General features: G+C 40.7%; 1 protein-coding gene across 3 annotated transcripts in view; it reads right to left on the reverse strand.

Moving 5' to 3' along the window:
- Positions 1–23,395, reverse strand: part of LOC148846305 (peroxisomal (S)-2-hydroxyacid oxidase GLO4-like) — a 124,247-nt gene that overhangs the window by 72,879 nt on the left and 27,973 nt on the right. For all 3 annotated transcript variants that reach the window (XM_088955001.1, XM_088955002.1, XM_088955003.1), the window contains one exon: positions 17,261–17,323. In XM_088955001.1, coding sequence (XP_088811127.1) covers positions 17,261–17,323 — 63 coding nt within the window. The remainder of the gene's footprint in view (positions 1–17,260; positions 17,324–23,395) is intronic.

Genomic DNA, 23,395 nt, shown 5'->3' on the forward strand with positions numbered 1-23,395 from the left:
AAGTGGTCACGAAAGGAGTTGATGATCTCTTCCTTGGGGTCAGAACCAGAGTGTCACTCTTGTGGAATCATGGGACTAGTCTCTTGAGATGCCACATTTGCTGAGTTATATTTCTTCTGACTCTGCTGGGTTGGCTTCTTACTCGAATCAGACTTCTTACTCAATTCCTGAGCCCATTTAGGCTTTGCATGAAGATCTCAACATGTGTCTCTAGTGTGCCTGGACTTTTGACAATTAGTGCACCAAAGTTTGTCTTTGTCATCCACTCTCTTCTGTGAATCACCCTTTTTAAAAGAACCTCTAACATTTGAACTTATACCCCCTCAGACAGCTAGTTCAATCTGTTCCCCTTCTGTACAATTCATGACACTTCTTCTACTCTCTTCAGACTGAATTAAAGCATAAACTTCTTGAACTAAAGGCTGGTTCTTACTTCCTAAGATTTGTACCCTCGTGGATTCATATGTAGGATTCAACCCCAAAAAAAAAGTAAACACCCATTGCTGGGAAACAAGTGATTTGTAGGCCTTTGCATCCTCATCACACTTCCAGTTCACATTTTGATAATGATCCAGTTCCTTCCAAATTGATGTTAGATCTGAATAATACACCGAGAGACTCCTCTCCCCCTGCTTGCAAGTGGAGGATTCAACTTGTAATTGATATATCTTTGCATAGTGTCCCTATTCTGAATAAGTAGATTTTGTTTGTTCCCATATTTCACAAGCTGCTTCAGCCCACATAAAAGTCTTCCTTACTTGTGGCGGCATGGAAACCAAGAGCCATGGCATCACCATACTATTTTCTTGGTCCCATCTGTCATGTTCAGCAATACCAGTCTTTGGTTCCTTGACTTTACCATTAATATACCCATTTTTTCCTCTAGCAGTAATATAAAGTTTAATTCCCCTAGACCATCCAAGATAGTTCAGTCCATCAAAGGGGATTACAGCCATGGGGAAACTCATATCCATCCCCCCACTCATTCCATTTTGACCTAAAATTCCTGAAGTTGCAGAATTCTTAGAGGACATAATTCAAACAACTTTCAGACCTTACACACACCTTATGATCCCTCCCATCACCAAAAAACAGTCCTGGAAACACACCTAGGATGAAGCCCACATGCACACACTACAATCTGGACACAATCTAACCACAAACCAGCTTAGATTGTCCATAAAAGGCAAGATTTTAGGTTGATCTCAAAGCTGAACTGACCTAGCAGTCACACTCCACCAACTTCCAGACCACCCAAACACATCGACTGCTAGGAGGGATCATAAACCAGTATAGTTACACCACAAGGGGTAAAAAATCAGGTCATCCACGACCTACAGATCTGAATTCTTAGATATGGGATCACACGATCCATAAAAAAGAGGTTCAAACCTCACAGCTTCTCAGAAAACATTCAGCAGTCTGGATTCATATGGTTTCTTCTTGGTACACGACCAAGATAAAAAAATACTAGAAAAAACCTGTACCAGTCGTAGGTCTGTACTTTTGATCTCAGTTGAAGAAGACAGCAGGTTGAAACTTGTTCGATCTGCTCATAGGCCTAGCAGAACCGCTCTGATACCATATTAGAAGCTGAACTGAGAAGAGAGGAAGGAGAAGAGAAGAGGAAGGGAGGGGAGAAGAGAGAAGAGAAGAGAGAGATTTGGAATCAACTAACATGACTGGTGGCGCCAGTTTATTTTAATATATATAGGGGGACCATAATTCGAAGGGAAAGGACCCTTACACCCCTACTTAAGTTACAACATAAAAAACAAAAGAAAAAACTACTTTAACTAGTCCAAACGGACCCTAATTCAGCCGAATACAAACATAAGAAAATAAAATTAACATTCCAACAGTAACCTATTATAGGACTCAATTTTAATCGGACCCCAAACATCTGAATGGACTAAAGCAAAAGGACTCAACATACGACTATCAACCCTGGGACTGAAAGAAATCCAATGGTGTTTCCCATACTGACACGACTCACACTGTAAAGAAGACAAATGACTCAAAGAAGGAACCCGTAGCTTGAGTGCCTTGAGAGATGGATGTCCCAGCCGACAATGCCATTGGAGAGAAGTTAAGGAAGTTTAAAGTGCAACTAAAGATCCACCACCATTAAGATAATACAATCCACTGGCCTCATGCCCTCCACCAATCTTCTTCCCTATCTTGAGATCCTAAAAAACACGAGATGAAGGGTAAAATGTGATAGAGCAATTAAGGGCCTTAATTAATTTACTAACTAACACGAGGTTGGATGGAAATTTAGGCACATATAGAACAAATGATAAAGAAAGAGATGCAGTGCCAACATTACCAACACCACAAATGGGGGAAGAAGAACCATTAGCCAGGATAGTTTGTGATGTGAAAGTTTTAGAGAGGGAAGAAAATACACCTGGAGTACCAATCATGTAATCAGAGGCTCTAGAATCAATAATCCAATGAGAAGGTTTGGATGCCAGACAGGCCATACCTGAGTGTGAAAGAGTAGCAGTGGTATGTTGTGAAGTGGCCTGAAGGTATCTCTCATACTCATCTCGTGGTACACTCATCATTTTCTCGGAAGTAGATGTAGATGTGGAAGGTGTTTGATATGTCTGTTGATTATCACTCACATCACCCTCACTAGCAACCGCATGATTAGCCCATGTAGAGGGTGGGCCATGTAGATCATAACAGAAATTAATTGAATGTCCTTCCCTGCCCCAATGTGTACACTTCCTAGTAGTGTACAGGTACTTGAAACCACAGCCTTCTCCTGTGTTTATGGCTCTGATACCATGTTTCAATGGTTCAGATAAGTTCAGTTCTGAGAGAGAGAGAGAGAGAGAGAAGAAGAAGAAGAAGAAGAAGAAGAAGAAGGTCAAATATGAGGTCGGACTAGAGAGATTAACCCTCCTAGACGACCATAATCTCTATTATATTAGAATTAGGGTATAAGGTCAAATATGCCCCTATTTAAGTATGGGACAAGTGAATTAAAAAATACAAAACAGAATTGCCACATCACCAGATAACTTAAACATAATTAAAAGACTAAGCTACCTTTACTTGACCAACTCTAACACAACTCATACTAGGATTCTAAGCAATTTGGCAATAGATGGGGAGGTTGGACAAAAGAGGATATGTTAGGATAGTTATTCCTCCGAAATAGATATAGTTCTTTTTTCCAAATTGTCATCTTTCTGGAAAACATTTCCAACTAGGTTCCAAAATTCATGTGATCTTGGATTGCCACCTAAAGGAAGGTTCTAGTACCTCATAGACCAATTACTAACCAAGTCTCATAGCAACATTTCTTACTTCTTCCTCACTCATGTTAACCCCATCACTACAAATCTTATCAAAATTGACTTTCAAGTTTGATAGCCTCTCATAGCAATTCATTAGGAGTGTAGGTTCTTAGTCCCTCCATTTCTCTCCTCATAGAAAAGAATAAAGTTATTGGAAAACTGTGGGTAATTGCAACTGGTGGTGCAACTTGCATTGGGTTGGGTTGGAAATTTGTCAAACTTTCAATAGGACTGAACCCTAACTTGAGCCTAATGTAGTTAAAATTTTTCAGGTCAGGCAACCTGACTTGCAGCCCTAACTGCAACATCATTTCTTCCAATTCTCCAACCCTTGATCAAATCACCATTGTTATCTCTCACAATTAACTTACTTAGGACATTAGTTACTAGAGTAGACAAGAAAGGAGGCAAGGGATCTCCTTGCTTTGGTTTGGTCATCTTTGAAGGGAGAATTAGAGGAAGCATTGTGCATGTCCAAATTTTCATAAAATTCAGTCTGTCATATAGATGCATATCTTCATGAGAGATATCTCCCTTGCCCAGAAACGACTCTGGAAGAAACCCCCTTGGAATTTGATCAATTGATCTACTAAAACTAAAATATACTTGTGAGATAAAACTTCCACAAGTGCAAAAGCTCTATGTGGTGTTTGCATCCTTTGATCAAGTTGAGTTGTAAGTGGCACAACTTCTCCTTTTGGATTCAACGTCTGTTGCCCCTTTGTCCAAATCACTTTCAAAGTGTTGAGAATGAATTATGGTTTCTACTGTTAGAAACTAGGGTTTTTGAGGGTAGGCCTTAGCACAACAGTTGGGTTTCTGCATTGCAACCTGGGTAACTGTTAGACAATCTTGTATGCCCTTAGCTTCAATCGGATTTGATGTACTTTTGTTATTTAGTGGAAATAAATTAAAGTGCATGTTTGATTCATGTTGTTTGGTATAATTCTGTGTAAGACCCTAAAACTGGACACTTATAGAAACTTGTGTTAGTTTTAAATGTTCACAGCCATTGGATAAGTCTGGGGAGATTTATCCTGCCAAGGCTGATACTGATGTGCCACCAAGTGTTGGGATGGCTTATTTCGGCCATCAGGGTAAGACCCAAGGCACATGCAGTATGGGATTGCTTGAACCCTTGAACCGGACCAGATTTCCAGTATTGCCCTAGACCTTGGAGATAGATGGGCAAAACTGGAAAGTTACACCTGACCCCTAGACTCGATTATGACACATCACTAGGTGTCGGATCGGGCTGTCTTTGATATGTCAATCAGTGAGATCCTTAGTGGGGGTCAAAACCTGGACATGTTGGGGCAATTTGAGAATTCATCTGAGTGAGTGGTCATAGTGATAGGATCAGCCCCTTTGTCGGACAATGGTAATGATCGGGAATGCACTCTCTCTGATGGAAGCCAAACTGCCGGCAGTTGATTTCAATCGTTGGAATTTTGTTTTGCAAAAATTAATATATATATATATATATATGTATATGTACGATTTCAAAAGATTTGCAAAAGGTTTTAATTCCCGGGATCCATGTGAGTGGAGAGTGCGGCACTGTTCCTTGCAGCCAAGGGAGAGGTCTTCTCTTGTCGGGCAGTGCTTGATCATTAAGGGCTGAGAGGTTAAGTGTAAGACCATTTAGGATAATACCTGATGGGCTAATCTTGCACCTGCCCACAGTCCCTGGGTTTTTATAAGATGGCTCGGCCCAGGGACCACTTAATTTAAGTGTTGGGCCCATAGGGTCCACGTGATGGGCTCAAGGGGGTCACTGAGTCTTTCAGTGAATTCGGCTGGGCCTTGTAATAAAGGCTGGGCCGAACCCATGTGGTTGGTGTGTAGATCAATGCTTGGGTCCCACGCCATACAAAGAAGCCCAACTGGGCAGCAGATTGGAAATTGGTTAAACACTGAACACTTAATGGGCCAAAAGCCCATTTCGAACTGGGCTGATATGATCACCTGTTCATGGGGCGAATCTGAGATTAATGTTAGTAAAAGGATTGGGTCTTTAACCTTATCCACTCTAAGAGACCAAATTCAAATTAGATTTGAATCTGGTAACCTCCTGATAAGATCATGAGTTAACTAACTTAATCTGCAGATAGGATTAAGATTAACCCCTATCCAAATACTAATTTGGATTGGGATAACTCCCAAAAATATTGGGAGGTTTCTTAATCAAGAAGAAAGAGGAGAAAACCCTAGCAGAAATATCAGATTTTGAACTAGGGGTTTGAGTAAGCAAGAAACACATCCTGCAAATTGAGATCAGATCTCTCACAGACTTCAGAGAGAAGAGACACTTCTGCCCTCTTCGTCCCTGGACTTCTCCTCCTCCAGCCGCCGCCATTCCCTGTTGGAAGATTGGATCTTTGCAGCAACAAGAAGTCAAGAAATCAGTTCTTGACAACAGTCTTGCAAGAAAGACAAAAGGATTCGGTGTTCAAGGTTTCCAGATGATTCTTGTGAAGAATCCAGTGTGTAGGACGCACCCTGCTGGTTCCATTCCATCCACAGCTGTGTCATCTTCAGTAGGAGCGGATCTTGGTTTCTTCTTTGGGCGTGAACACCAACTTTGGGGGATATTGTTTCTCCGGATCAGGTATAATCCTTCCTGTTTCCTTTTGGTTCAGATCTGGTTTGTTTATGGTTCAAGTAGGATCCTTGAATAATGCATTCTAAATTTAGGGAATATGATTCCCAGTTGGAAGAAGGTAGGAAATTTTTTTTTTGAAATTCACCCACCCATTCCGCACCCTTCATGGCGTCCATTGGATGGATCCTACCATTCTTTCAGTAACCAGGGTTCAAATCTTGGAAACAACCTCTTTGTATGTTCAGAGCTAAGGCTATGTACATCTGTCCCTCCCCAAACCCCACATTGGCAGGAGCCATGTACACTGGGTTGCCCTTTTTTACCGTTAGAAACTAGGGTTTTCACTCAATTCAAATTTGGCTCTCACTCTTATGGTTTATTTTAGTCTTAATTGATCAAATCAATCACACACCTTATCTAGGGCAATGAGCCCTATTCAACAGCCAACATTCATCATGCTGAAGAGGCTGAGATCAACTGACATTAGAATTTCTCCAACATCCCAGTTTGAATGAGATTGAAGCCAAATTCAAACTAATTAAGGGCATAGGGCAATGCACCAATTCAAATTTAGGTGTAAACTGAATCCTACTCAATGTAGGAGAGCCACATGGCAACGTAGAGCTGACAATGAGTCTAGCGCAGCCACTCACAAGTATATTTTAGTATACTTGTAGAGCTGCATGACAATGAGTCTAGCGCAGCCACCCACAAGGCCCAACAATGTCAGTCCAACCTGGATGTTATCCAACAAATATCAAATCCAATTGAATACTTTCACTACAATCCTTCTGCCCATAATACTCAACACTTATCCCATAAGAACATCTAGTGTCTATTCTCCGCCATGATGGAATCCCATAGAAAAAATTTTGCATATATTTTAGAAAACTAATACATATATTTAGGTATTTACATGTTTTGCAAAACTAGATTTCAAAACCATTTTAAAATCACCTACTGCCAAGATTTTTAGGAAATCCATCGAATAAGACATACCAGAGTACTCTCTCTAGTAATAGAGTGGCAGATCCTATGACAATGATCATTTGCCTCTACTTCTTTTTTTGAATGCACCAACAAACCAAGTATGTCTGCCAATTAAGATTACTGGTTGGTGATGTAAAATGCAACTGAGTCCAGAACAAGATAAATGCCATTCTCAAGTCTGAGGATCATGTAAATGGTATTTCAGCTCAAATAGTAGAAAAATAGCAGAAAAGAGAAAGGGAAGATAATGAAAGAAGAGAGAATGGGGAACAGAGAGGAGAGAACTAAGTAATCTATCCCCCTAGTGACTAGATTTCTTTTATATAACAAGAAGTTTACAATGACTAATCTGCCCTGATCAAGTTGGGACAGGAACAACTAAACAAGGGCAGATACATAATCTTGTCTAACTTTAACATAAAAAAAAGTATAAAGACTTAATGCCCTCACTCACAGGCCTCTCAACACTCCCCCACAAACTAATAGTGTTGAAGATTAATCAGTTTTATGATGTTTTTCTGAGTAGATGTTTTATGTTAATTGTTAGATAGGAGGTGGGGACCACAGTAGTTATGTGAGTCCAAATTTTATTATGTTTTTGAGTGTTATAGATGCTGTTTTATGTTTTGCCCCACTATAAGGGTATAGTTGTCTTTGTACTATTCTATTATTTTTAGTATAAATAATAAGTGAAAGGGGCAGCTAGATTATTGCTCTCTTTTCTTTTCAACTTCTCTTCTTCTCTTCTTTTCCTTCTCTCTTCCTTCTCTCTTCAAGAAACTACTTTTCTTTCATATTTTTTAGTTCATTAGATTTCTACTTGGTATCAGAGCATCGGCTAGGGTTTCTTGAAGCATTCTCATGCAGCCCTAGATCAGCCGACTTCATGAAGTAGTAAAGGGTTGATCGATCCACTATAGATTGCCCAGTTCTTGGATTTTTTGGTGGGATCTAGTCATCAGGAAGGTGGTCTACTGTTCGGCATCAAAATCAGGAAGAACTGGAGTGCGGGGAAGAGTCCCAAAAAAGTTGGACTCTTTGTTTTTGGTCTGATCTTGGGCACCCATGTATTGTTAGTTTTCTTTTGATTTTTTGAAGAGGGCAAATTGGTTTCTGGAATTTTGTGAGTCTCCAGAAGTGATCGATTCACTCTTCTCTCTGTTGGGAGGCATGGAGAGGAGAGAGATTTCTCTCCAGCTAGGGTTTTCTTATTCCGAAAGGATTGGTTTCTGTGTATGTGATATTAAATTATTTTTTGAAGGTCTCCAATCTATTTTGTTCTTATTGTTGAGCTATTTTAAGTAAGATGGAGAGTTGGAATACCAAGATGAAATCTACCGATACTGTGGGACTGGGTGTTGGAGGTAGTAGTGTTATTTTTGGGTCTGGGATCATTACTATAGTAAAACTTGATAGTACAAATTATTTGGAGTGGGCACAATCAGCTAAGATGGCTATTGGTGCCCGTAGAAAATTAGGGTATCTCATTGGGGAGGAGAAGAAACTTGATACAGACTCTTCCCGATGGGTGCAGGAGAATTACATGGTAATGTCTTGGCTATGTAATTCTATGTTACATCATATTGCAAAAAAATTCCTATGGGCTAATACTGCTAAAGAGATTTGGGATGGAGTGACTGAAACCTACTCTTAGAAGCAAAAAGAAGCCAGAGCCTATCAGTTAAGAAATCAGGTGATAAGTATGAAACAGGGAGAAAAACCTCTTGCTGTGTATTTCTCCATGCTGAAAACCCTATGGCAAGAAATAGATCACTTAGAAACTATGGTATGGGAAAGTGTAAATGATGCAGCAACTTATCACAGACTGGTAGAGAGGAATATAGTTGAGTTCTTGGTAAGGCTGAACCCTGAATTTGACATTGCTAGCCAGCATATTCTTTCTAGGGAGGGTGTGACACTCTCTTAGGCCTATGCCTTTGTCTTTAGAGAGGAGAGTAGGAGGAATGTAATGTTGAAACAGCTTGGGATTGACCAGTCAGCTATGGTTGGTACAGCAAAACCTAAGCCGAATAGAGACAGGGGGAGTAGTGAGACTAGAAGGGAAGATAAGAAGGACTTGGTGTGTGATTATTGCAAGAAGCTTAAGCATACCAAGGACACTTGTTGGATGCTTTATCCAAATCTTATGCCTGCTCGGATAAGAAACAAGAAGGGAAATGCAAATGTAGCCACTACAAAAGACTCTTTGACCCCACTTTCCCAAACAGATTGGGAATCCATTACAGTAGCAGTAGTGAGAACAAAATTGGAGAGATTTGGACAGCTTATGAGTAAGAAAGATTCACCTTTCTCTAGCCTTCCAGATGGACAGCAGAATGCAGGAACCAACTACACCACTTCCTTTGCACATACAGGTAGTTCATATGCAACTGCAAATCTTGCATCCACTTCAGGTAAGGAGGGACCTCCTTGGATTATAGACTCAGGAGCATCTAAGCACATGACTAATGCCCCTACCCTTTTCAGTTCCTATCAGTTGTGCTCTGGTAGAGATAGAGTCTCTACAGCAGATGGTTCACATATGCCCATTGCTGGGAAGGGGATAGTTAGAGTGACCAATGATATAACTCTGTCTTCTGCTTTACATGTCCCTAGACTTCATACCAACCTACTACCTGTTAGTTCTTTTACAAAAAATTTGAATTTTTCCATAACCTTTCTTCCTGGTAATTGTATTTTGCAGGATCTGGAGTCAAAGAAGATTATTGGGAGTGGTCGTGAGATGAATGAAGTCTACCGTCAGAGTCGGTGAACCGGATTATGCTTTGGCACAATCTCTTGGGACATCTTTCTTTTAGTTCTTTGAAATGTCTTTTCCCAAAGTTGTTTAAGTCTATTCAGTTATCTAATTTGGAGTGTGAGAGTTGTCAGTTAGGAAAGCATTGTAGACAGTCTTTTAAACCAAGTAATAAAAGTACTTCTGCTTTTAATATTATTGACACTGATGTATGGGGGCCATATCATATCCCTTCCATGGGAGGATTCCGTTACTTTCTCTTGTTTGTGGATGATTATACACGATATTCTTGGATATATTTGATAAGATCACATGACGAGGTTCCTAACTTGGTACGACAGTTCCACCAGATGGTTCTCACACAATTTGGAGTGAGAACTAAGGCTTTTAGATCAGATAATGCCAGAGAGTACTTTGAGAAGGATCTGACCACGTATCTCTTAGAACATGGTGTAGCTCATTTGAGCAGTTGTGCATATACGCTGCAACAGAATGGAGTTGCTGAGAGGAAAAACAGACACATTGTGGAGGTTGCAAGGAGTCTTATGGTGTATGCTTCAGTTCCTATGCAGTTCTGGGGAGATGCAGTTCTTACATCTGTGCATTTGATTAACCGTGTTCCATCACGAAATTTGGGGTTTCAGGTGCCATTTAGTCTTCTTTTTCTAGATGGGGAGATAATTTCACATACCTCTGAGGGTTTTTGGATGTATTTCCTTTGCTCACATCCTTGGCCCTCATCGCAAGAAATTGGATCCTAAGGCCAAGAAATGTGTTTTTCTTGGGTATGCTCAGAACCAAAAGGGGTATTGTTGTTATGACGTAGTGTCGAGGAGCAGATTTGTCACTATGGATGTTACCTTCTTTGAATCCACATTCTTCTTCTCAAGTGGTTCTCCTCAGGGGGAGAGTTTTGGGGAGGAGAACTCACAATCTGTTCCTCTTCCTATTTCTTTGGTGCCTACATCAGTTCAGCCAGCACCTGCACCTCCAGTTTCATTACCTGAGCCACTACAGGCAACCTCACAGAAATATCAATGCCAACAGATGATGGTTGACTCCACACATCCTCAACCCACACCACTCTCTATTAGTCCTTTTGAAATTCCAGATTCGACAGATACACTTCCAGGTATTCCTCTTGAGCCTAAGCCTATTATGTTTTCTGATGATAATGTTCCTGTCCCTAACACCATTGTTGCAGCTGATCCCATTGACCTTGATCTTCCCATTGCACTTCGTAAGGGGAAGAAAAAGTATACAACCCACTGCATTTTACACCATCTTTCCTATAGTGCCTTATCACCCTACTACCATGTTTTTCTTTCTTCCCTGGATTCTGTGTCTATACCCTGGAATGTTACTGAGGCTCTCTCTAAACCTGAGTAGAAAACGGCCATGCAAGATGAGATGGATGCTTTGGTCAAAAACCAAACTTGGGAAATAGTTGATCTCCCCCCAGACAAGGAGACAGTCAAATGTAGGTGAGTATTCACAGTGAAGTATAAGGCCAATGGCAAGATAGAGAGGTACAAGGCAAGGTTGGTAGCAAAAGGGTACACTTAGATCTATGGTGTTGATTATCTGAAAACCTTTGCACTAGTAGCTAAGATGAGTTCAGATCGTATCCTTTTATCTCTAGCAGCTACCTATTCATGGCCCTTGTTCCAGCTTGATGTCAAAACTGTTAGACAGTTTTGTATGCCCTTAGCATTAATCTGATTTGATGTACTTTTGTTATTTAGTGGAAATAAATAAAGTGCATGCTTGATTCATATTGTTTGGTTTAATTCTGTGTAAAACCCTAAAACTGGACATTTATAGAGACTCATGTTAGTTTTAATTGTTCACAGCCGTTGGATAAGTCTGGGGAGATTTATCCTGCCAAGGCTGATGCTGATGTGCCACCAAGTGTTGGGATGGCCTGTCTCAGCCACCAGGGTAAGACCCGAGGCACATGTAGTATGGGATTACTTGAATCCTTGAACCGGACCAGATTTCCAGTATTGCCCTGGACCTTGGAGATAGATGGGCAAAACTGGAAAGTTACACCTGACCCCTAGACTCGATTATGACATTTCACTAGGTGTTGGATCAGGCTGCCTTTGATATGCCATTCAGTGAGATCCTTAGCGGGGATCAAAACCTGGGTATGTTGGGGCAGTTTGAGAATTCATCTGAGTGGGTGATCATAGTGACAGAATCAGCCACTTTGTCGGACAAAGGGTAATGATCGGGAATGCACTCTCTCTGATGGAAACCAAACTGCCGGCAGTTGATTTCAATCGTTGGAATTTTGTTTTGCAAAATTAATATATTTATATATATATATGTGCGGTTTCAAATTGTTTGCAAATGGTTTTAATTCCCGGGATCCATGTGAGAGGAGAGTGCGGCACTGTTCCTTGCAGCCGAGGGAGAGGTCCTCTCTTGTCGGGCAGTGCTTGATCATTAAGGGCTGAGAGGTTAAGTGTAAGACCATTGAGGATAATACCTGATGGGCTAATCTTGCACCTGCCCACAGTCCCTGGGTTTTTATAAGATGGCTTGGCCCAGGGACCACTTAATGTAAGTGTTGGGCCCATAGGGTCCATATGATGGACTCAAGGGGTTCATTGAGTTTTTCAGTGAATTCGGCTGGGCCTTGTTTTAGAGGCTGGGCCGAACCCATGTGGCTGGTGTGTAGATCAATGCTTGGGTCCCACGCCATACAAAGAAGCCCAACTGGGCAGCAGATTGGAAAGTAATTAGACACTGAACACTTAATGGGCCAGAAGCCCATCTCGAGGTGGGCTGATATGATCACCCATCCTTGGGGCGAATCTGAGATTAATGTTAGTAAAAGGATTGGGCCTTTTGCCTTATTCACTCTTGGAGACCAAATTCAAATTAGATTTGAATCTGGTAACCTCCTGATAAGATCAGGAGTAAGCTAACTTTATCTGCAAATAGGATTAAGATTATCCCCTATCCAAATACTGATTTGGATTGGGATAACTCCTAATAAGGAGGTTTCTTAATCAAGAAGAAAGGAGGAGAAAAACGAACCAAGAAAAATCGCAAGAAAGGTTCCTGCGAATTCAGATCAGATCTCATACTCTCCAGAAAAAGAGAAAAAGCAGTTCAGCCTTTTTCGTTTTGGAGATCTCCTCCTGCCGCCGCCATCTACCATTGCAAGATTAGATCTTTGCAGAAAAGAAAGTCAAGAAATCTGTTCTTGACATCAGTCTTGCAAGAAAGACTGAAAAAGATTCAGTGTTTAGTACTTCCAGAGGATTCTTGTGAAGGATCCAGTGTGTAGGACGCACCCTGCTAGTTCTGTTCCATTCACAGCTGTGTCATCTTCAGCAGGAACGGATCTTGGAGCATTCTTTGGGCGTGAACACCAACTTTGGGAGATACTGCTTCTCCGGATCAGGTATATTCCTCCCATTTATCTTTTGGTACAGATCTGGTTTGATTATGGTTCAAGTAGGATCCTTGAATATTGTATTCTAAATTTAGGGAATATGATTCCCAGTTGGGAGAAGGTAGGAAATTTTTGAAATTCGCCCACCCATTCCGCAACCTTTATGGCGTCCATTAGATGGATCCTACCATTCTTTCAGCTTTGGTCAAAAACCAAACTTGGGAAATAGTTGATCTCCCCCCATACAAGGAGACAGCCAAATGTAGGTGAGTTCTCACAGTGAAGTATAAGGCCAATGGCAAGATAGAGAGGTACAAGGCAAGGTTGGTAGCAAAAGGGTATACTTAGACCTATGGTGTTGATTATCTGAAAACCTTTGCACTAGTAGCTAAGATGAGTTCAGATCGTATCCTTTTATCTCTAGCAGCTACCTATTCATGGCCCTTGTTCCAGCTTGATGTCAAAAATACCTTCTTCAATGGTGATTTATAGGAGGATGTATATATGGACATTCCAACAGGTTTTTTATGAAAATGTTGGTAAAGGAAAGGTGGCAGACTCAGAATTTCTCTGTATGGACCGAAACAATCACCTAGGGCTTGGTTTGACAGGTTCAGAGGGGCACTCATCCATTTTGGATACACACAAACATAGTCTGATCACACCCTCTTTGTGAAGAGGAGAGATGCTCTGGTGTCAATTCTGATTGTATATGTGGATGATATAGTGGTGATAGGAAATGATCTGGAGGAGATTGATGATCTCAAACAATCATTGCAGCAAGAATTTGAGATCAAAGATCTTGGTGAGCTCAAACACTTCTTGAGGATTGAAGCTGCAAGATCCAAGCATGGGATCTTCATTTCACAAAGAAAATATGTACTTGACCTATTGTGGGAGACTGGGAAGCTGGGGACCAAACCAACGGACACTCCTATTGGTCCAAACCACAGAATTAATGGTGTGAATGGTGAATTGGTAAAGGATGTGAGGAGATATCAAAGAATAGTGGGCCGACTATTGTATTTGTGTATGACACGACCAAATATTTCTTATGTTGTTAGTGTTATGAGTCAGTACATGCATGCACCTCAGGTTCAGCATTGGGAAGCTATTGAGAGAATACTTGCATATCTGAAAAAGCACCCTAGCAGAGGCATTCTTTTCTCAAATCATGGGAATCTGAAGCTAGAATCCTATACAGATGCAGACTGGGCAGGATGCTTAGATGACAGGAGGTCTACATCAGGAGTGTGTACCTTTGTAGGTGGAAACTTGATCTTCTAGAAGAGTAAGAAGCAAGCGGTTGTGGCAAGGTCAAGTGTAGAGGCTGAGTATAGATCCATGGCTTATGGTGTCTCAGAACTTCTTTGGGTTAGATCTCTTTTGAGTGAGATTGGGGTGAAAGGAGAGGAACCTATGATGTTATACTGTGACAATCAGGTTGCAATCAATATTGCCCACAATCCAATTCAGCATGATGGGACAAAACACATTGAAGTTGATAGATACTTTATAAGAGAAAGGGTAACAACCGGAGAAGTTTGTTTGCCTTATGTCTCTTCAGAGTTGCAATTGGCTGATGTTCACACTAAAGTGGTGGCAAAGAACAAGCTTGAACATGATCCGCGCAAGTTGGGAATGTGTGGCATTTACTCCCAACTTGAGGGGGAGTGTTGAAGATTAATCAGTTTTATGATGTTTTTCTAAGTAGATGTTTTATGTTAGTTGTTAGATAGGAGGTGGGGACCAAAGTAGTTATGTAAGTCCAAATTTTATCATGTTTTTGAGTGTTATATATGTTGTTTTATGTTTTGCCACCCTATAAGGGCATAGTTGTCTTTGTACTGTTCTATTATTTTTAGTATAAATAATAAGTGAAGGGGGCGGCCAGATTATTGCTCTCTTTTCTTTTCAACTTCTCTTCTTCCCTTCTTCTCCTTCTCTCTTCAAGAAACTACTTTTCTTTCATATTTTTTAATTCAGCAGATTTCTACTAATAGATACCATAAAGATTAAAGTGGCACATTGGATAAAGACATTGGAATTGTTTCAGGACTTCTCGGTGAATGATATAATAAGAACATGGGCTGAAGTTGCAAATTCTTCTAAGGAAAAAGATAGGTTAATTATGGAATGGAAACCTCCACCAAACAATACATTAAAGCTAAACTTTGACAGGAGTTTTATGGGCAACCCTGGGCTAGTGGGGAGTATTTAGAGGCTTCTCAGGAAGAAATGGCTATATACTCAAGACCTATTGGAGTGGGAGACTCTATGAAAGCTGAATTGATAGCCCTACCACAAGGCCTAAGACTAGCAAAGCAAGCTGGTTTCAGTTTGAAGTTGAGGGGGACTCAGAGCCAATAAACGCTTAGGAAAAAGGCTTGTGCAAGGTTCCATGGATATATAGGTATGTTTATAGGAAAATAGAATGTCTGTCAAGGGAGTTAAATACCTCCTTTGATTGGTTTAGAAGAATGGATAATGGGATGGCAGATTCTTTAGCAAAACAAGGGATTGACAGACATCAACTTTTTGGGGATTTAGTGTAAAACTTTTGCATCTTGAGATGTTGATTATCCAAAGCTATTTTACTAAGCTTTCCTAATATTTTAATAAAATATTCTTTTGCTGAAAAAAAAATAACACTCCCCCCACAAGCTGGAGCATGTATATCATACATCCCCAGCTTGTTATAAAGATAGGTCACTCTCACTTCATTCAAACACTTAGTGAACAAATCTGCCCATTGACTTTCTAACTGCATAAACATGGTAGTGATAGTACTATCTAGTAGCTTCTCCCGAACAAAATGGTAGTCTACTTCTATATGCTTGGTTCTTTCATGGAAAACTGGATATGTAGCAATATGAGCTGCAGCCTAGTTGTCACAACAAAGCTTCATTGGAGTTGAAGCACTATATCCAAGTTCATGTAGGAGATGTCACAACCAGACAAAGTAACATGTAGTGTATGTCAATGCCCTATATTTAGCTTCAACACTAATCCATACAACTACACTTTGTTTTTACTCCTCCAAGTGACAAGATTGCTTCCTACAAAAGTGCAGTACCAAGTAGTGGATTTCTTGTCTCCAGGAGAACCAGCTCAACCAGCATGAATGTAGCCTTCAACCTCTATATAAGGGTGCAACTCGGGTTGGCTTGAGTTAACATTTTACATTGCTTCAGGCTCAAGCTTTGGGCCAAGCCCACTCAATTTTGACAAAAGCCCAACCCAAGCCTGCCCAAGTTGCACCCCTACCTCCAAATGACCATGTGCCTTGTCTGACAATGCATGTCCAGGTGCTCCCTTCAGGTACCTGACTATTCTATTCTAACCACAGCCTCCCAATGTGGAATTCTAGGATTCTGCATCAATTGACTAACAACACTTACAACAAATGAAATGTTGGGTCTTGTGATTGTCAAGTAGTTTAACTTGCCCACCAGTCTCCTGTATCTTCATGGATTACCATTTAACTCCCCTTGATCATCACAAAACTTGATGTTGGGATCCATTGGAGTCTCCACAGGTCGTGCACCCAAGAGTCCAGTCCAGTCTACTACCTTGTCTCATTCATATGCCTCTCAACATATCACAAGCAACAATCCAGACACTCCACCAATCATAAAGTCTAGGAGTCATCTGGAAGGGGTCTAGTTCAATGTTTCATAAACATCCGTTGCTCATACCTTGAGTCACAACTTTGACAATAGTTACATATTGTCCCTTCTCATAAGGCGTTATTTGCATGTCAACCTTCTCAAGTTAAGCCACCACGAGTCCAGCTACTGGTTTAGAACATTTTAGTCTACATATTGATCATGTTATGTCTCTAAGTTGATGGCATTTAACCAGTAATTGATCATATAATTCTAAAATGTAAAGCAAGGGCATTCACAGAAACAAGCACCCATGACATGGGTTGAGGTAGTGAGAAATGATTTAAAGGCCCATGGTTTAACAACGGCCATGGCACTAATAGATAGTAGAACAGAATTCATGTATCCAATCCCATATAGTTCAGACAAGGCTTAGATGCTTATGATGGTATGATTCAGATAATTTTCTTTCCTATGTGGCTTGAATCCTTTCCCATCTGAACAAATTATCCCAAAACAATGATTCCATGAAATCAGAAATAAGCACCATCAAACGATACATTGGATGATAGTTAATACCTTCCAAGTAAAAGAAGCATCCATAATTCCAGAAGCTATAGATTCAAGATCAGAACCTTTTCCCTGAAATTGTAAGAAAAAAATGCAACAAAATGAAAGATGAAATAATTCCTTTTTCCTTTCTTTATAGAAGGAGACAAGTAATTATGGAATAAATTTGTTTCAATTTTCTTTTAATCATTGAACAATAATTAGACATTATTTATCCAAAGGTTAATAGAATAAAGACCTAGATCTTCAATACATCTGCTAGTTTATCAGAAGCAAGAAAATAATTTCAAAATAAATACAAAAACACTGAAAATCATAAATATGAACAAGTAGTGAGAAAAAACTAAGCAACTACCAATCAAAAATAAATAAATCTAAGTAATGGCTTAAGAACAGTTTGTATGTGCTTGTCCATTGCATTAGCCGTGTAAGAAACAGGAGATCATGGTTATGTAGTTGATGAATGATAGGTAGGATATCATACATGTTGAGTTATTTAGTATCTGTATCTTTCAGTATTTTTATTTATGTTAAGGGTATGTTCTTCATTTATTTCATATGATAAATATTAATGAATGGGATGACTGCCCAATAATTCTTTAGTATGAGTAATCTTATAAAACAGTTAAACTACTGTGTAACATTTTCCATCATTGTAGAGAACACTGATATGGGCCCCACTGGCCCGACTGCAGTGGTCCCCGCTGTGTTCATAGGATAGCATGTGTAGTTATTTGTTCCAGTTATAGTAATGTCAGTTTGTTAATTCAGTTGTTATTTATTTCAGCTTTTATTTACTTTATTTATTATGTAAGTACTAAGGGCAGATGTGTCCTTTCCATTATGTACTAAACATAACCTATAAATAATAAGAAAGTGGCGGCGGCAGATCTGTAAGAATCTGTCCTTCCTTTCAACCACTTGTGTTCTCCTGTTTCTCTTCTATTCTCTCTCCTTTTCTTCTGTTTTGTAAACCTAAAACCTATTAGGATTCAAGACTGATTACAGTTTTCATCTTCTACTTGGTATCAGAGCCTATCTAGGGCTTCTCATGTGTGTCTAGTCCAGCCAACCACATGAGGACTAGCTAGGGCTGGAAGCTTTGAAGAAGTATTTGGTGGATGAATCTTGGAGATTACCAGGAGAGGTTCACAATAGTTGAAGACTTGCCGCAGCTTGCAGAGAGTTGGTAATCAGGAAGAAGCAGCGAAGGTTAGGGTTCAGGTAACCCTAGAAGATAGTAAACTGAGGTACATAAGTAAGTTTTTTTTATTGAGTTTCAGAGACTGCAATTAGTCGAGATAGGTTGGACCTATCTAGAAGTAGGGGCCGAACTGTGTTCGAGTTTGTTTCTAGGGTTTGACTTGCCGAACTGTGTTTAAGTCTGTTTCTAGGGTTTGATTGTTGGGCCGAACCCCTTCCCTCTCAGAGGTGATTAGTTTTTAGGGTTTCATATTGCCCTACGACAAGTCCCACTTGTGCGGACTGCTTGGAGAGTGCAGCTGAGTGCTTATTTCAGACCCACAATTGAAACCCTAATTTTGCTCTCACAGCAGTGGACCCCACAGTAGTGATTTAAAAAAAATAGCATCTCAGATTGACAGGCTGCCTGGTACTATGCATGCTGATTGATTTCAGATCAAATTTGAGTTGATTCCTTGCCTATACTGTGATAGGCAATTGATTTCAGATCAGATTTGGGTTGGTTTCAGGTCTGATTTCGGATCAGACCAGATTTCAGATCAGATCAGATTTGTGTTGGTTTCGGATCAGTTTTCAGACCTGCTTGTTTGACTCTGTTTTCTGGTATAGTGACTCTAACAGTTTGTAGCCACTAAATCTTGATAGAAGATGGAGTTTAAGGGTCAGGGAGAAAGTAGTTTTGGAAACCACAGTTATGGTAGTGTATCTGAAACCGGGTTTCAGATTACAACTATGAGATTTGATGGGTCAAATTATTTGGAGTGGGCTCAATCAGCCATGATGGCTATTAGAGGAAGGGGAAAACTGGGTTACCTCTTGGGAGATGTGAAAGAACCTTCCAACGAAGACCCAACATACACCAAGTGGGTTCAAGAGAATTATTTGGTTATGGCATGGCTATGTAATTCTATGCAGCCACATATCAACCGAAATTACTTATGGGCAAAGACGGCCAAAGAGATATGGGATGTTGTGAAAGAAACTTATTCCCAACCCCTTAATGTTGCCAGAGCCTATGAACTGAAGTGTGAGGTGAACAGCCTTAAACAAGGAGAGAAGTCAGTTTCTGTCTTCTTCTCTACCTTAAAATCCTTGTGGCATGAGATTGACCATCTAGAGACCCTTGAGTGGGAGAGTACCAAAGATGCACAGACTCACAGAAAGCAAGTCGAGACGAATAGGGTATTTGAGTTTCTGGCTGGTTTGAATTTAGAATATGACATTGTGCGACAACAGATATTGACAAGAGATAGTGTGACCCTTTCACAAGCATACTCCGTGGTGCATAGTGAAGAGACCAGGAGGAAAGTCATGATGCAGCCTCAGCCCTCTTTCCCAGCCTTGACAGCTATTAAACCTAAGCCAGGGGTGATTCAGAAAGGGACCGGAAAAAGGAAGATAAACGGGATAAGGTATGTGAACATTGCAAGAAACCCAAGCACACAAAAGATACTTGTTGGAAGCTACATCCTCACTTGGTCCCAACAAAACTAAGAAATAAGAAGGGTAATGCTCATGTGGTCGGGAACACTGATTCAGCATCCTCATCAGGCACATCCCTAGAGACTTTAGCTGTTGTTCGGGCTGCCCTCATACAGTTGAAAAAGGAAGTTGGGAGTTCAGCTCAGCCATCTCCGTTACCATCAACTCCTGCCACATCTGCAAGTACTCGAGCCTCAGCTTACCATGCTTTAGCTCCAAGTAATAATGACCACTGTTGGGTAATAGATTCAGGTGCATCTAACCATATGACTAGCTTGCCATCTTTGTTCACTTCTTATCACTTGTCCTCTTACTGAGATAGAGTATCCATTGCTGATAGCTCTCTTGTTCCCATTTCGGGCAAGGGGGACATCAAGCTATCGGATACTATCTCTTTATCTTCTGTCTTCCATGTTCCTAAGCTTGATACTAACCTACTTTCAGTTAGTAGTATTACCAAACACATGAACTGTTCAGTAACCTTTTTCCCTGACTGATGTGTTTTTCAGGATTTGGAGACGAGGAAAGTGATTGGGACTGGCCGTGAGACGAACGGGATCTATCTGCTTGGAGAGGGTTCTCGTCGGGAGGAGTCAGTGGATAAGAAGTCTTTTGTTTCCTAGTCTGTGAGTTCGGTTATGCTTTGGCATAACCGATTAGGTCATTTGTCTTTTAAGTCTTTGAAGAGTCTGTTTCCTGCTTTATTTAAGTCTGTTGAGTTATCAAAGTTGAGGTGTGAGAGTTGTGAGTTTGCCAAACATTGTAGAACCTCTTATTCTTTAAGTAATAAAAGGAGTAATTCCTCTTTTGATATTGTGCATACTGTTGTTTGGGGGCCATATCATATCTCTTCTATGGGTGGGAACAGATATTTTCTACTGTTTGTTGATGACCATACCCGTTTTTCTTGGGTCTATCTTATGCGTTCTCAGGATGAGGTTCCTGCTTTGACCCAAAACTTCCATCAGATGGTCCTCACTCAGTTTGGGACCAAAATCAAAGTCCTTAGATCTGATAATGCAAAGGAATACTTTGCTCATCCATTGACCTCCTACCTTCTTAGCCATGGAGTTATTCACAAGAGCACTTGCCCTTATACACCACAGCAGAACGGTGTTGCCGAAAGGAATAATAGGCATATCTTGGAGGTGGCTAGAAGCATTATGTATACCTCCAATGTACCTATTCGCTTCTGGGGTGATACTATCCTCACAGCAGTTTATCTCATTAATCGAGTTCCTTCCCAGGTTCTTGATATGAGAACCCCCTTTTCCCTTCTATACCCAGAAGAGGAGTTGTTCATTGTTCCCCTTAAAACCTTTGGTTGTACCTGTTTCGTTCAGCTTCTCGGGCCTTATCATTCCAAGTTTGAACCTAAGGTCTCCAAATGCATTTTCCTTGGTTATGCACAAACTCAAAAGGGTTATTGCTGCTATGATCTGGTTTTAGAGAAACGGTTTGTCTCCATGGATGTCACCTTCTTTGAGGAGACACCCTATTATCCCAGGGTTTCTCCTCAGAGGGAGAGCAGTGAGAGTGGGGTTGTTTTGAGTTTCTTTCCTCAGGGGGAGAGCAGTGAGAGTGGAAGTGGGGCTGTTCCTTTACCTATTCCACTGGATAATGAAGGCTGTAGTGATGAGGGTGGTCAGAGGGAGCCGGAGTTGAGAGTCTATCACAGGCGATGTAGGAAGGTTGATCCTAGTCATCGGCAGTCCCGGCCAGCTCCAGTTCCTTTCGCGGCTCCAGATCCAGAGCCTACTGAGATACCTCTCACTGTTGTCACTTCCCCTCTTGTGGATGACCTTGATCTCCCTATTGCCATTCGCAAAGGGAAACGACATTGCACCACCTCTACAGCTCATAGCATCTCACAGTTCTTATCCTATGATCGTTTGTCTCCATCTTACCGGTCCTATCTTGTAGAGAAGATGGGCCGAATGGCCCATAGGTTGTTGTTTTATTCTTCTTGTTATTTTGGGTCCATCATGTCAATGTTAAGTTATTTTTTTTAAGTTCTTTGTAAATTCTGCCCAACTAAGGGCCTCCTTGTAATTACTCAAAATATCTAATAAAACAGTGTTAGAGGGCTGAGATAGAGACTGTTTGAAATACTCTTCTCAGAACCCTCATTGCCGAAACACACAAGTCTCCTCTCCTCTCTTCAGTTTCAACATGGTATCAAAGCATATCTGAACTTGAACGTCCTAGGGCTGGAGGCTTAGTCACGTACTGCCTGATTCTTGGAGGTCATTGAACAAGCCCAAGACTAGAATCTCTTGGAGAAGGGGTTCGGTGACCAGGAAGAATCGGAGAAGAAGAAAAAAAGGGAAGGGGAACAGCTCGGTTCTGTTTTTTTTTTGAAGCTCGACTGTGTTTGGACTGCTGAAGCTCGAACTGTAAGTTGGACTGCTGAAGCTCAAACTGTAAGTTGTGCTCAGTTTTCTGGTTCTGTTTTACATTACCTTCGACTGTGTTTGGACTGTTGAAGTGTTCTAAAATCCTAGCTGTTCTGTACTACCTTCATCTCCATTAAATCTGGTTTAACCCAGAAATTTCTGGGCTGTTTTTCTCTTCTTCTTGGACTGTTAAAATCTGCCGAAACATCCTTGTAACAAGGCTGTGTATTGTTACTCTTGTTCGGCTATTTTCAGAGAGCTGTACGAACAGGTTTTGGGGTCTTTTCTCTTCTTTGACAGTGGGGTTGTCTCTATTGCCCACACTGTGTTTGTGAAAAGGCCTATTCAGCAATACCGATTGGTACTTACTCTTCTTGGCTGAGTGTACAACCTTGAAAAGGTACTTCGGCTAAGTGCACAGTGCCTAAGAGTTTCTAATTTCTTCTTGAAGCCTGAACTCAGTGTGTTGCCTCCTTGTGGTCGGCTGAACTCAGTGTGTTGTCTCCTTGTGGTCGGCTGAACTCAGTTATTGCTTGCTCTTATCCAGCATACTTGTAGAAATCATCTGAAATCATATTTGGAGTGTTTACATGATGTACTCCTCAGAGTTTGAAAACAAAACTGGTGCTGAATATGGATTGGGTCAGGGGACTCCAAGTGATTCCTTATTGACTGTGACCATAGTTAAGCTAGATGGAACTAATTATCTGGCATGGTCACAATCAGTAAAGATTCATGTTTGTAGTAGAGGAAAGTGGGGATTCATTTCCGGGAGTAAGAAGGCTCCCCCAGAAGATGATCTATCCTACGAGAAGTGGATGCAAGAAAATTACACTGTCATTGGGTGGCTTGTGAACTCAATGCAACCACAGATCAGCCAGCACTATCTATGGATGAATTCAGCAAAGGAAATATGGGATAGTGTTGTTGAAACCTATTCCCAAAAACTAAATGTGGCTAGAGCCTATAAGTTGAGAAGTGATGTGAAGAATCTGAGACAGAGGGAGAAACCATTATCTGTATACTTCTCAACTTTGAAGTCTTTGTGGCAAGAAATAGAATT

Source organism: Nelumbo lutea, chromosome 7 (assembly GCF_056320005.1).
Source record: "Nelumbo lutea isolate HS-2025 chromosome 7, American lotus-T2T, whole genome shotgun sequence".
Classification (NCBI taxonomy): domain Eukaryota; kingdom Viridiplantae; phylum Streptophyta; class Magnoliopsida; order Proteales; family Nelumbonaceae; genus Nelumbo; species Nelumbo lutea.